The following is a 14,747-nucleotide window of genomic DNA, read 5'->3' as shown; positions in this document are numbered from 1 at the left end:
ACGTGCAGTGGCTGGAGAGGCCCTCTGACAGCCTTAGCAGGGTGCCAGGGGGGAGAAGATGTGACGTGGACGCCCCAGCAGTGGGTGGACGACATTCTGGCTCAGCAACCCCGGTCCTGGTTGGAGCCCTCAATGGCCAGGGGTGGAAGAGGGGCGAACCGAAGGCCCACCTCTGAGGATCCACATGGCGACATGCTGGGGGTGGGGGGGGGCTAAGTGCCGAGCCATGGCAGGGGGAGGACATGCCCACCCAACCCCCCAAGGGCCCAGCAGCTACTTGGGTGCCCCTGTGCCCTTTGGGAGCCCCCTGCCCAGAGAAGCTGAGGGTGACGCGGAGCAGGGCTGATGCCACAGGGTGGGGCATGGGGAGGAGGTGGTGGCCAGGCTGCCTGAGGCCCACCAGGGGCCTGAGCGGGCACCTGCTTTGGGAGCCCTTTGGGCACGGTCCCCAGCAAGGGGAGCCCCCCGGACCCCACAGCCAACGCAGGGAGCCCATTTCCCTGAGCTACCCAGACCCCTAGAACAACGCCTCCCCCCAACCCATCTCCAGAGGCCCTGGCTCGGCCCCGAGGGGAATCGTGCCGTGGGGTAAGCTCAGGCAGGAGGCTGGACGTACGCGAAGAGTTAAATACGGTATTGATTATTTGAGCGATGCTTTACTACCGCCTCTAAGCCAGGATAAAAGTGGCATTTCAAACGGCGTTTGACTGTGGAAGGCACCCAGGAAGCACTGGTGGACAAGGACGCTTTCTGTCTCCCCGTCGGGGGCAGTACTTTCAGCTGCCCCTGCTCCTCATCCCCCGGGACACCGACACAGACGCACGAGGGCCCACAGTGCAAGGTGTGGCCAGGGCCTGGGCACCCCCGAAGGCCACCTCCCACAGGGCCCCACGGGGAGGGACCTCACGGGACCTGCCCAGCTTCCTTCCAACAGTCCCGCTGCCTTCGGAACAAAGCTTCCCCCGGGGCGAACGGCAGGGATGCTCTCTCTAGGTTTATCCTGAAACACCCAACCTGGCCCGTCCCACTCTTCCTCTGTGAGTCGCTGTACTGTCACCAAGCGCACGGGGAGGCCACACCGTGGCCTGTGCTCTGGCCGTGGCAGCGGCAGTGTCGCACGGGGCCCTGCAGGGTGCTGTCCCGTCAGCGCTGGCCCACAAGGAGCCAGGCCCGGGCGAGGCTCCTGCCTGCCTGACCCTTTTCCACGCCGGTCTGGAGGCTGCTGGGCAGGGCTTGGCCACACAAGCCAGCTCCCGTAGGGCAAAGAAGCCCCCTGCACGTCTCATGATCAAGACGCAGTGCGCTACGGCAGGCGAAGCAGGCCCGGCCACAGGCAGCAGAGATGGAGGGTGGCCTGGGAGAGCCCTTCCCCGAGGGGCAGCTGCAGCGAGGCGCGGAGGCTGGGGGGTGGCGCTGGGCCACGGGGTGGCGCCGGGCGCGGGCGTTCTAGAGTAAGAGCGCTTCACAGCCTGCCACCGCCGGGGCCCCGGCCACTCGGCACGCCCGCCCTCCTCACCTCCCTGTCCCCGGCACCACGCGCGCGCCTGAGGCACCAGGGAGCGGCGTCCCACACTGCAAGAGGAAGGGCACGGGGTAGTGGGAGCAGGACAGAAGGGAGACACGCGCACGTCCGTCCATGGAGAGAAAGACACCAATGTGTGGAGGCAGCGACAAAAAAGCAGGGCCAAGGGATGAAGCAAGAGGGCTGAAGGCTCAAGGGCCCACGAGTCACACACAGACGAGGCACCAGCAGGGCTGGGGCTGGCCAGACGACAGAGGCCGTCCCAGGAGGGACCTGCGGCAGAGCGCCCTGGCCTGCTCAGCGGGCCGCTGTGCCCTGCACCCCGGCCTTGGCCCCAGCCCTGTGCGGCAGCTCCTGCCTACCAGCATGGCCCTCAGGGACACTGACCCAGGGGTGCACCCTGGGCCAGCGAGCTCCGGGCCAGCTCACCACGGGCCCGGAGAGGGAGGGACCATGGCCACGGAACAGCAGCCCCTGGCCTGAGACAGAGCAAACGGGGGCTCCAGTGTAGGCCGCCAGCCTCCGCTCCCACGCCGCCTGCAGATGGAACACAGGTGCCACCTGTCAATGTGGTCTCGCCACAAACACTCCGGCTACAGTGCCTGTGACCCTGGGCCCACGCCAGTGGTCCCCATGGCCAGGGAAGAAGTGGTGGCACAGAGCTGCGTTGGGGGGCAACTGTCATGGGGGGCTGTGTGGCCACTGGGGAGGACGGGCCAGAGGCTCGGACTGATGGGGAAGAGGCACGTGAGCCCCACCCGGCCCCACCCCACACCAAGTACCCGCACACCCCATGTCAATGCCCCCGCAGTGCCAGCACAGACAGCCGAGGAGGAGCATGGCTCTGCCTCGCCCCTGCCTGGGAGCACACGGGCCGCGTGGCACTGGGGTGGCCCGGCCGAGCACAGCCTCCCCTCGCTCAGGGCTCCAGACCCTTAGTGCTGACTCCCTGCAGCGCTGGCCATGTCCCCCGACATCACGGGTCCGTCCTAGAGCTGCCCACACGGGGCAGGACGGGGACTGAGAGAACGAACAGACCCTGGACCCAGAGGGACAGGCTGGCCTGGTGCTCGGCTCCTAAGGGCCGGGGGTTCCACGTGCCAGCCCACACCGGTGGCGGTGCTTGACAGAGAGCACAGAAGAGAAGGAAGGCAGCAGGGCCACCTCGGCCTGTGCACCAGCTGGGCCCTGGCATCCAGGGCCCTCTCCTCAGGGTCCTGCATCCCAGGCCAGGCCCTGTCAGCGAGGGGCTGAGCTCTAACGTGGCCAAGAAAGGCCCCACTTCTGGACCAGGTTCCGGAGGGAGAGCGGGTAGTCCTCAACGTCCCAGCCTCAGTGCCGACAGGGGACAGCTGTGCCCTGGCAAGGCTGGTCTCCTCCCTCACCTCCCCGAAACCATCAAGGGGGTGAGGGGTCAAGGCCCCACATCGTCGCCCGAGCCCCAGGCCCTCCCCAAACCCACCGGGGAGCGCAGGCAGGCATTCAGGCCTCAGGGCTGCTGACAGCTGAAAGGCCTGCTAGACTCAGGCAGAGAGAGAAATAAATAAGCAAGACGCGCTTTGAACGGACTTCCAAATTAAGAGTTGCATCCTTGCTGTCAGGCCCCTGCCAGCAGTTTCCGCGGCACCTCCCGTGCAGAAACACACCTCAGCCCATTTATTAGAATGATGAGGGCAAAGGGACCTACAACTGCACTCCTTCCTTAATGAGCAGCCGAAGGGATCGGTAAGCATAATTTCAGAGGCCAGTAATATTTTATATAATCGCAGAGTGGTTTAAATTGAAAACCCCCAACTGAATCAATATTTACTGCATTGAAACGAAATGAATAGTAATAAGTCACTAAGCTCTCTGTCCTGTTTCATAAAATAAAAAATTATAAAAATGAGCCCAGGCGCAGGGAGGCCATCACATTAACTTTTACAGCACTTGGGGAGCCGTAACTGCCTGTTCTCATAAAATAAAATTCTAAAAAACCTGCCAGAGGAGACCTGCTTCAGCACCACGTGGGGAAGCAGGCGGGGGCGGGGGGCAGGAGGGGAGGGGGCAGGGTCACCCCAGGTCCCTCCCTGACCCCTACTGGCGCCCACCAATTCCCTTAAAGAGGTCCCACCCTAATCTCTCCAAAGCTCAGCACCAAGAGCTGGGTCACACCTCCCTGTCACCCTCAAGCCAAACTTCCTGCTCTGATTTCTTTTCTCATAATCCTTTTTCTTTTTTAATAAATAAATTTATTTATTTTGGGCTCTGTTGGGTCTTCGTTGCTGTCCGTGGGCTTTTCTCTAGTTGCGACGAGCGAGGCACTACTCTTCGTTGCGGTGCATGGGCTCCTCATTGCGGTGGCTTCTCTTGTTCCGGAGCACGGGCTCCAGGCACGCGGGCTTCAGCAGTTGTGGCACGTGGGCTCAGCAGTTGTGACGCACGGGCTTAGCTGCTCTGCGGCATGTGGGATCTTCCTGGACCAGGGCTCGAACCCAGGTCCCCTGCATCGGCAGGCAGATTCTCAACCACTGCGCCCCCCTGAGGGAAGTCCTTCCTGCTCTGATTTCTTTACCTGTTTCTTCCAATCCCACCCTGAGGGATGCCCTTGGCTGCTCCTGGGGCACAGGCAAGGCTGTCCTCTGACCACTCCCAGGCCCGGGGCTGGTAAGGGGTGTATGTGAGTGAGGGTGGAGGACAGGGTCCAGCACAGAGCAGCAGCCTGCGCTCCCCGTGGGCCTGGAGAGGTTGAGAAAGGCCAGGCTTCCCCTCTGGGGCTCCAGGTCCCCCAGGAGACCCAGGCCTGCAGGGTTCCCTTGGGGGCTGGGGAGGCGATGCTGGCAGAGAGCAGAGCCAGGTGAGAGCCTCCGGGGGGAAGGGTCCTGACCTCACACTCTGAATGCGGGGCTGAGGATGGCGGCACAGCAGCCACGGGGCACAAGCCCCCCAGAGGGCCGAGAGCCCCCGTGGACCCACCGCCAGACTCCTGGGCAGGAAACAAGGCGCTCATTCAAGCTGAGGCTGACTTGGCCAGGAAAGGCGCGGACACAGAGCCTTGAACAAGTGGACCACTCCCGCAGCTCAAGAACAGGAGACAAACCAGCAATTAAAAACGGGCAAAAGATGTGAGCACAACAGAAGACACAAAAGAACACAAGAACAATCCCGTGCCTGAGCGGTCAACATGACTGGTAATCAGGGAAATGCAAATTAAACCACGACGAGATGCGATGGGAACTGGAACAGTAAGGGGGCGCTGCTCCGGGAGGGGACCCGGGTCTACACAAAGAGCCCTGCGAGAGCGGGGAGCCGCCCGCCCTCGAGAGCAGGGCAGTCAGTAATCGCTGGGGGTGGCTGCAGGCGGAAGTGCCGGGTGTGCAGCTCCCCTGCGGCGTCTAGAACCAGCCAAAAGGACCACAATGAAAGCGGCCAGAAGAGGGCTCCTCGGGGGAGTCACGAGGGCACAGGGGGAGGCGGCCTGAAGCAGCAGCAGCAGCAGCATGGAGACAGCTGTGCGCACAGGTGCGCGGACTCTGACCCAGGAAGGCCTGCAAGGAGGACGCACCCCGCTGCCCGGACCCGCTCGACATGCTCCCGTCACCCCTTGGCACTGTTGACGAGACCCTCGGCAGTGCGGCTGCGAGCGGCCAGGAGCCACTGTGCTGCCAGGAGCCAGGGTCCGCAGACGCGGCTGGTTCCGGGCTGGAAGAGGGCAAGTCCCAGGTGAGCCTGGAAGCTTCCACCGGGCAGGTGAGGGAGGCTCGGTGAGTGACGGTGCCGCGTGGAAAGGAGACAGGACCAGCCCAGAGGGGGCCTCCGTGGGCCAGCACCATGGCCGACGAAGGGTCGAGTGAATCACATCAACAGATTATAGCCTGAAAAGTAAGAATCGGGAGTCCACACCATTATAACTAAATGAATATACGAGGCAACAGGAGATGAGGGACAGCAGTTCCTTACAGGAACCCGACCAACCGATATGCAAGGGACGAGGGGCTGGAAATCGCTAAGGGTCTAGCAGGAGCGGGTGAGGCCCAGCAAGGAGCAGGACGCCCACGCAGGCTCGACGCCACAATCACCTAGAGGGACCCACAGCGCTCCTGCCCAAACGGCGAAGCGAGTCTCGTCACACCCGAGGAGACCTCTGCTGCCCTGGTCAAGGGCACCGAGGCTGCAATGTCCTCACAAATGGTCTGTGCAGAGAGTGGAAACAATACCGCAGATGCGGCAAGGTACAAATAACCGGTGGATTTAAGCGAAGAATACACAGCAGTTCCATGTGCTACTTTTGCAACTTTTCTGTAAGTTCAGAAGTATGTGAAATAAAGTTACCCCCCAAAATTAAACGCAAGACACTGATTAGGAGGGACCAGGAGTGAGCCAGCAGCGCACGGCGACAGCCCCCGTCCCCGCCCTGCCCACTGGCCCAGGCCCGCCCTGGCTCCTCCATGCATCCCCCCCACACGACAGCCCCCGGCTCACAGCTCTCCTGGGGCTGAGGGGTGGTCAGCAGCAACAGGGCGCTGCCCCCAATGTGCTGACATAGAAGTGGTCCACTCAGGCCACAAGCCACAGAGCAGGGCTACAGCCCAGTGGCGACCATCTGCAGGGCCAGGCAGAGAGAGTGGTGGTCAGTGGGCAGCAGGGCCCTGGGCTGCAGCTTCCAAGCAGGCAGGGGCCTGACACAGGACAGGCCCTCTACGGACACTTGGGGAGCGAGTGGACTGGCTCCTCTTCCGCAGGCCCAGGGGCAGCTGGGAGCCACCAGCCACCCGCCTGGGGACTCCGCCTGTTCTGCTCCACCAGGCCTGAGCTGCAACACACAGGGACCAGGCAAAGAAAATGCTCAGGTGCCACCCAACTGAAAGCCACAACCCCAACAACCCCAAGCTCCAGCCCGGATGGAAGGCCCTTCTCCCGGAGGGGACAGCCCCGTCAGGGCAGAGACCAGGCTCCACAGAACGTGTTGGGGGACCCCTCCTGTCCCACTCCTCCACTCTCACTGCCCCCAACCCCGGGCACAAGCCAGGTGGGGGCGGGCGGCGGGGAAACCCCGCCTCTGACACGAAACCAGGACAGTCCTGACTGCCCGCTGCCGACGGATCAGGCGGGGCCCGAAGCGGTCATCCGGGACCCTCAGCCCAGGGGGCGTTCCGGTGAGACCAGGGGAACGTTCTCCTCGCTTGAGACGGGCACTTTCTGCTGTAAAAGAACCAGTCCAGAGCTCTGCTACCCATTCGCCAAAACCCCTTCAGCCCCTTCACAGGCAGCCGGAGCAGCGCTCGGCCCGGCAGCCTCCTCGGCCGTCAGTACAAGCTGCCCACGGGCAGAGCTGTCGTGGGGCAGCTAGGGGCACAGGGCTGGACGGAGCCAGGCGCGGCGTGCAGCTCCCCAGCCTCCACATCAGAGGCAGGCGAGCACCCCCAGGACCATGCAAGCCAGGTCAAGGTCAAGGTCGGCCACGGTGTGTGCCCAGGGCCTGCACACAGCAGTCACAGCCTGGGAAGAGGGGCCACCAGGAGGAAGGGTCGCAGCCCCCACCAACATCTCCCCAGCCCCTGCGGGTCCAGCAGCAGGGCCCAGGTCCCACCTTCCACACCAGCCTCCGCTGCCCTCTGAGCAGACATCCCGGGCTCCTTCCCAGCCCCCCGGGAAAGGCCCTCACAATGTGGCCCACACGGACCTCGCTGGCCCCAGCCCCAGAGGAGCCTTCTCTGGGCTCCTTGGTGGTCCACCCACCCTGGGTGAGTCTCAGCGCTTCCCAGCACTCGCCACCCCGTGAAAGTATTCGCTTCATCCTCTGCTTGCTTCCTGACCCTCTGCCCACTGGGAGGCGAGTGCTGCGGGCAGAGAACTCGCCCGCACAGGACGGCTGCCCACAGGGATCTGCAGGGGAGCCCCACTGCCCAGCACTGGGCACCCTACTAGCTCCATCACAGGGTTGCGGCCTGGGCTGAGCTGGGAGGGGTCTCTGCACACCATCAGGCTGGGGCCTCGCCAGAGAGACAGCAGGACCCCGGACTCTGGCCATGGTGGAGGCGACTGGAAGGGAACACTGCTTTCCCAGAAGGGTTCTCCCCGGGGTCCCTCTAACTGCCACACCCTTCAGGGCAGGGCAGAAGGCTGTGGGGACCCCAGTTCCACTGGGCTGCACAGGACACTCCCTTCTCTGACTGAAGCCTGTATTCCCCCCTTCAATTCCTATGTTGAAGCCCTAAACCCAGTGTGATGCTGTTTGGAGGTGGGGCCTTTGGGAGGTGATGAAGGCGAGATAAGGTCGTCAGGGTGGGGCCCTGTGATGGGATTAGTGTCCTCATTAAGACCCCCGAGCCTTCTGCTCTCCCTCCACACATGAGGACACAGCGAGCAGGTGGCTGTCTGCAACCTGGAGGATAAATGGGCCCGGCCAGCACCCTGACCTCAGACGTGCAGCCTCCAGACTGTGAGGAACACACACCTGTGGTATAAGCCGCCCCGTGTGAGGCGTTTCGTTACGGCAGCCCGAGCTGCCCAACACCCCGATAACCAGAGGTGAGAAGGAGGCCGAGCAGGGCCAAGGCTGGCCTCCTGCTCTCCAGGGAGTCAGCAAGGGTAGGTGTGAAGGGAGGACGTGGAGCCGAGGCCACCCCACAGGGACACTGCCCATCCTTGCCCCGAATTCCTCTTTAATCATGACTCGTGGGCTTCCCTGGTGGCGCAGTGGTTGAGGGTCCGCCTGCCGATGCAGGGTTCATGACCCGGTCCTGGAAGATCCCACATGCCGCGGAGTGGCTGGGCCCGTGAGCCATGGCCGCTGAGTCTGCGCGTCCGGAGCCTGTGCTCCGCAACGGGAGAGGCCACAACAGTGAGAGGCCCGCGTACCGCAAAAAAAAAAAAAAGAAAAGAAAAATCGCAGCCCAAACCTCGTGAAACTGCCCAGACATTACTTAAGATTTACCGCACAGACACAAAAATAAAATAAAATAAGGCAGCCCAGCGAGCGGCAGCCCCTGTGACAGCACCATTTGTAGTCGGGATGGAGCAGCCGCCAGACTCATCTGCTTAAGCACAGGGGCTTCTGTTTATTCTGCACTTTCATGTCAAATGAATTTGGAAAGAAAAAAAGTGACAGGCAGTTTAGGGATAAAAGTCGCATTTCAGCTTCAGTTCAGATTAATGAACTTGTTGGAAGCTGGCGAGGACACAGGCAAATCCACAAATCTTAGAACAAAAAAAATTAACTCCTCGCTTAGTGTGTGCCTCAGCCCCGGGGTGTGCTCGTGGGCCCCCCTGCTGCCCAGGTCCTGGGAGCCAGCTCTGGGCAGCGGCGCTGTGCAGTCCTCGAGCCCCAGCCACGCCTCCTGGGGCCCTGGACCCGGCCTGCCCGGGCCAGCTTCCACGCCCCCTGCACGCAGGCAGCCCCAAAGCCGGAGCCGTGGTGCCGAGGATTCTGCCCCACTCAGGCCACGGTCCTTCCCAGCAGGGGCAGCCACCCCCCACCCTGTGTGCCCCTGCTCCGGCCTCCACACGCTCCCCTGGCCAGGGCAGCGGCTGCCTCATCCGGCCCATGGCTCTCAATGGGATGGGCAGTGCCCACGGCGTCCAGGAGCTGCTGCCCGGCCGCTTCCCACCTTCCGTCTGCCCCAACGTGGACGAGGGCTGACCGGCCGACAGAACCGACGGGCTAACTGCCCTACTTCCAGCTGACTCTCCTCTCGGGTGTTTCTGGAGTCAGGGCCTCACCACAGAAGCACCAGAACCTCCTCCACCTCCAGACCAGACAGCTGGTGGGGGGAAGGGGACCCCAGGACTCCTGCTGTGAATGTGGGCTACCATGTGGCCCCTCAGCTCCCCACATATTAGGCCAAAACTGACATGGGGCTCAGAGTAGGTTTCTGTCTAAACCGGGAACAGTGCAAAGCCGCCCTGCGAGGCAGACGTGCAGCCTGCCACCCAGGACAGCAGTCAGTGGTGGCCACACTGCCACGGCGGCTCAAGTCAAGGTGCGGAACACGGGCTTCCGGGAGGGGAGAGGCCAAGGACCCTGCAACCCTCTGCCTCTTCCCAGACACTAGGAGCCAGGCCTGGGGATGCCCACCTCCCGAGCCCCCCCAGAGCAGGGAGCGGGCAGGGAGCCGTGCCGTCCCTGACCCAGGGCCAGCAGGGTGGGGAGGAGAGGAGAACGCTGCAGCGTTCAAAGGCAACGTGCCTCTCCTGAGGCCGCCGGCTCCGCCCCAAGAGTTTGGAAGGCGAGGGGCCCCAACATGAGTGAGGGCCGTGCTGAGCGTGGAGGAGGGGCCTGGGCAGCGCCCTGTTGCATCCCTCTCGGGAGAGGGCTCACAGCAGCCCCGCCACCTCTGAAGTCTTTCTAAAGCCAGGCCCCTCGCGGTGCGGGACTGAGCGTGGCGTCGCACAGGGAGGGCAGGGATTTGCCAAGGCCATGGCCGTCAGGCGCGGGTCTGGGCTGAGCCCAGGGTCACACGCTGTGTGCCGCCTACCGGGGGCTCCCTGGGCTCCCCCAGGCTGGCAGCCCCCGCCACGCACACACAGCTTCCTCTCTGCAGAGACTCACAGTGAGGGGTCTGCAGGGGGGTGGGGTCCAGGGCCACCTCATGCTAACACTGGCACTCAGCTGCTGGGCCACCCGCCTCACCTCCCACCTGTGTCCACCAGCCCCCAACTCTGCCCACTGAGATTTCCAGAACTGCTGGGGCCTGCCTGCCAGCCCGCCCCTCGGAGGTGTCCTCTCTCCATGGGGGACACAGATCGGGAGGCCCAAGAAGAGCCTTTGGTTCCTGGGCTCAGCCCCGCTGCCTGGTGGAACCGCCCTGCTTTCTCATCACTGAAGCAGCCCGTAGCCCACACTGGCCTCAGTCCAGCCACGAGCCCCCCACCCCCCTTCTGCCAGGGAGAGCTGAGGAACCTGCCGCTTACAGGACAGAGGCCAAGGCCATGGCCAAGGCCAGGTGGCCCCAGAACCTCTCTGGGACCTGCTGACCATACACAGGCAGCCCCAGCTCTGATGGAGCTGAAGGAGGAGGGTGGGAGGGCATCAGACTGGCCTCCGGCCCTGGAGACAAGCCCTTCCTGCTGCCTCGACAAGCTGAGCCTGGCGTGTACGGCCGACGGCAGGCTGGGCAGCTGGAGGGTGGCAACTGCTGAGAAGGCAGCCTCACCAGGGCACAGGTGGCCTTGAGCATAGGAAGCCCAGGCCACTGGCAGCCCAACCCACGCTTCCCAGGGCGTCCTGGCCGCTCGGCCCTGCTGCCCCGCAGACCACGTCCAGAGGCCAGGCCCTCAGGGTCCAGGGCTCTGGGTTCAAGGAGCCTCCCAGGTGCGTGGCGACGGGTCAGGCAGGCCTGCAGAGAGGCAGGCGGGCGGAGGGAGGCCTCACCGAGCACAGCCCACACATGCCCTCAGTGCACACGTGGCCATCCTGGCGTGGGCTCGGCTGCACGTCCATGCCCAGGGAGGGCACTGGGGCCTGGTGCAGCTGGGAATCTGCCTCAGAGCGCCCAGACACCAAGCACAGGCCAGGGCCGCGGGGCCTGAGCCATCGGGCACTCGGCACGGCCCTTGGCGGGGCTACACACAGCCATCTAGGGGCACGCCCTCCCCATAAGGCCCGGTACCACCTTCGCTGGGAGCTTGAGGCAAGCAGTGGCCGGGCGGGGCTGGCAGCTGGGCTGGGCCTGTCCTGATGGCCCATCCTATCCACCTGACCCGAGTGCGGACCTCACACACCTGTCCATGAGGCAGCCCCCACCTGTCTCCAGAACTGAGGGGAAGGCACACCCCCCGCCCTGCTGCTGACCGGGCTGTTCTCGGCCTGATGGGCTCGACACTCCGGCTGAAAGTAGGAGGCGGCTGCTGCCTCGGGGGCGCCCCCAGCCACCGCCCTCCTCAGGGGCCCTCGACCCCTGAGCCTGGCACCTATTTCTGCTCAGTGGCCACATCAGGGCCTGGCACACTCAACACTGGGCCAGCTGGACCCACACCTGGGCTTCCGTGGCACTCAGAGGCCAGGAAGGAGAGGCCCGCTGGTGCCTCCCTGACGAAGGTCACCCCCGGTCCCCAGCCAGGCCCCCTGGGAGAGGCGGGGCCAGGCCAGGGCTGCCAACGCGGGCAGGAAGGCCGACTGCAGGAGGGGGAGAGAGGAGCAAGAATCAATAAATCTGAACCTCATTCACGAAGATCTGGGGCTCTTATTAAGTAAATTAATTTAAGTTAATTTAGCTCGATCATGACTCCCAATCACAGTGATTTAGTGAGGGGAAAATTGCATTAGGAAAGGCCATGCTCACCAGATAGGAGAATGGAAGAAAATTAGACCCACTTAGCACCGTGAATTAATATGGAAATAGAAGGTGTAAATTTAACCTTATCGAGAGAGTGAAAATTATCTTCATAAATTTGTAGAAATAGCCCCCAAGATGCTTATAAATCTATTTAAAACAAAAATACTACAAAAAGTGCAGTAAAATTAATTTAAAATATACTTCCAGCTACTGCCTCCAGAAAAGTCGGTAGCAGGGCCAAGTTTCGTGTGGCCTGGTGGGAAGGGAGGAGGGCAGTGGCCACCGCTGACCTCCGGGCACACCTACCATGGGCCAGTAGGCCAGCACCTCCTCTCCCATGTCCAGAGAGTGGGGGGCCCGTGGGGGGCTGGCAGGATGGCCCCTGCCCAGGACTATAGCTGCTCTGCCCCGTGGCCCAGCCCTTTGGGGCACAATGGCCCCCTGGCCCCAAGGCCTGAGGCCATGTGCTCTGGAGTGCCCAGCACAGCCAGCTGGAAGCCCACACTGGGCCAAGGGGCTCCCACACCGCTCCCCAGAAGGACAGAGGGAGGGGACCTGCCACTGCCTGATTCCAACCCACCGAGGCTGTCACCCCTTCCCCTGCCTCATTGAAGGAAGGAGCCGCACCCCAACCTCTGCAGCCCTCCTGCTTCTGGGCCCAGGGGACCCAGAAAAGAAGAGGGAGCCGACCGCACCACACATGCCCCCCAGCAGAAGCAGCCTGGAGCGAGGCCACAGCGCTCAGCGTGCAGGCCAGACCCTGGTGTGGGCGGCCGGAGAGGCACACAGCCTCACCCCACCCCCGTAACAACCAGTACAGCGATAGTGAGATGGCCCAGCCTCTCTCACCAGAAGCTTCTCCCTGAGGGACACCCAGGCGGTGCGGCTGCTCCCAGACCACCACCCCACCCCCCGCCCCAAGCTGGCAGCTGGCTGCTGGCGGACGGGGAGCGTGCGTGTCTGCGTGAGCGCACGGCACACACAGGCCGGCCACACGTCTCGTGCAGAAATTGCTAGACAGAAAAATCAGCCCATTCCCCAGCCAACAACTGTAGACCAAGCACTTCTGGGGGTGTGCTCGGTCCTCAGGCCCCGCCCTGCACTTTGGAGCCCAGCAGCCACAGGCCTCCTACCTGGACAGGGAGAGCCGCAGTGCCCGCCAGGAGGGCGGGGCCAGGGGCCCGGGGGCGGGGCTGAGAGGTGAGGCCTGGGTCTTCTTGACGATGCGGTAGCGAGTCTTGATCACTTTGCTGGTGGGAGGGGTCCGCTGGCCGTGCAGGCTGGAGGCTGCAGGGAAACCCAGACACGGGTGGTCAGTGGAGGTCGGTGGGGCCTCCCATCACCCCCTGATCCAACCCCCCGCCCACTCCCAGAGAGCTCAGCAGCCCCGGGCTGCCGGAGCCGGAGGCGGCCAGCGCGGCCTCCAGGAGAGCAAGCGGGGCGGGTGCGGCCAGCTGCAGCAGCTGGCGTGGCAGGCCGGTGCTCCCCGTGGGCAGTGAGGAGGGGCCCACGGTCGGGTCCGCGAGGCTGCGGGCGTGAAGCGCTCACCGCCCTCTCTGGGAACCCTCACCGGGTGTCCATGTAGATTTATGTACTTAATCACTTCTGTTTTCAGAACATTTTGCAGGGTGATGTACACCACAGCTTTATTTCTTGCTGAATGGTTCATGCAATTAACAGGGATCTGTTTTGCCCCAGTTCCCTTCCACTTGATAGCCAGCAATTTCCCCATAGCTATGAGGAACGCATCTAATTGCCCGGCTTTCATAATATACAGCTCTAACTGCCCAGATAATTAAAGCTAACGCAGCATGGGAACACGGGCGCTGCTGCCTCTTGTGACCGACCCAGCACCCCAGCCCCTCAGGCCAGGCTGCTCGGACCCTGGTTCCCAAAGGCGCCTCCCTGTGGCCCCACCTAACCTGCCTGCACGGAGCCCAGGGCTCTGCTTGGAAGGGGGGCCCCTACCAGCCACCCCAGCAGCAGACAGCTTCTGGGCAGCACAGCCAGGCAGGGGGTGAGGGGCGTGGGGGGAGGGTGAATGGGAAGGGGCAGAGACAAGGAGGCCAGGAAAACACACACGTGCTCTCACCACCAGAGCTTCGGCACAAGGACAGGCCTATGATCCCTGGGCAAGAATTAGCTGACCCTCAGCTGAAAGCCGCCTGGGGTCCAGGGTGGCCCAGGAGAGGGAGCACAGCAGGGGCACGGTGGCACCAGACACGCAGGTTCCCACACTCCTGGCTGCTCAGGGCCAGCCACCCCGCTCTCTGACAGCACAAACCGGTGCTCCACGACCCGAACCTGCTCCCCTGGGCCCCAAGGACATATCCTCCCAGCACCTGCAAACTCCACGAGAAGCGGTGACTGCTCAGTGAACAGTGACAGTAACACTGGGTAGAAGTCACCTTCCAGAGCCCTGAACACAACAGACCACCAGCCCACAGCCAGGCCCTCCCCCAGTCAGCAATCAGCACCTTGGCCCAGATGCCTTCTCTCCAAGGCTCACCCAGCCTGATGGGCGGTGGGGTGCGGGGCCTGCCTGGGAGCAGGCAGGACAAGTCCGCCCCACGGGAGCTACCGCACCTGCACGGCCATCAGGACAGCACTATGCCTCCTTGTCCAGATGCTGGAAGAGCCCCTCCCTCAGGTGTCCCCAAACCCATCCCTGGGGCACTGCAGCCTCTAACAGGGCTCCCGTGCACCCACATGAGAAGGCCAGGACACAGCACAGGCTCAGAGCCCCCCCGAGAGCCCCCAGACCACAGGAGCAGCATGTGCAGGCTCCACGCACCCAGCCGGGGTCGGGGTGGACATGGGGCTGCAAGGCCCAGGGAGTGCTGAGAGCAGAGGACGCCTCTGCCCCCGGGACTGGAGGCAGGGGCCCACAGCGGCTGCCCGCCAGGGGTCCACAGAAGTTCGCGCCAGGCCAGGCCAGCACCCCACAGTCTCCACCTCCGTCTCCGTCT

General features: G+C 63.4%; 1 protein-coding gene across 2 annotated transcripts in view; it reads right to left on the bottom strand.

Annotated features, from left to right (window-relative positions):
- The window catches only part of ZC3H3 (zinc finger CCCH-type containing 3), an 80,566-nt gene that overhangs the window by 38,009 nt on the left and 27,810 nt on the right, over nucleotides 1–14,747 (bottom strand). For both annotated transcript variants that reach the window (XM_079902091.1, XM_079902090.1), the window contains exon 4: nucleotides 12,912–13,065. In XM_079902091.1, the coding sequence (XP_079758217.1) occupies nucleotides 12,912–13,065 (154 nt within the window). The remainder of the gene's footprint in view (nucleotides 1–12,911; nucleotides 13,066–14,747) is intronic.

This window comes from Stenella coeruleoalba, assembly GCF_951394435.1.
Source record: "Stenella coeruleoalba genome assembly, chromosome: 17".
NCBI classification, from domain to species: domain Eukaryota; kingdom Metazoa; phylum Chordata; class Mammalia; order Artiodactyla; family Delphinidae; genus Stenella; species Stenella coeruleoalba.
The sequence above is the reverse complement of the archived record's forward strand: the minus strand, read 5'-3'. Positions and strand labels throughout refer to the sequence as shown.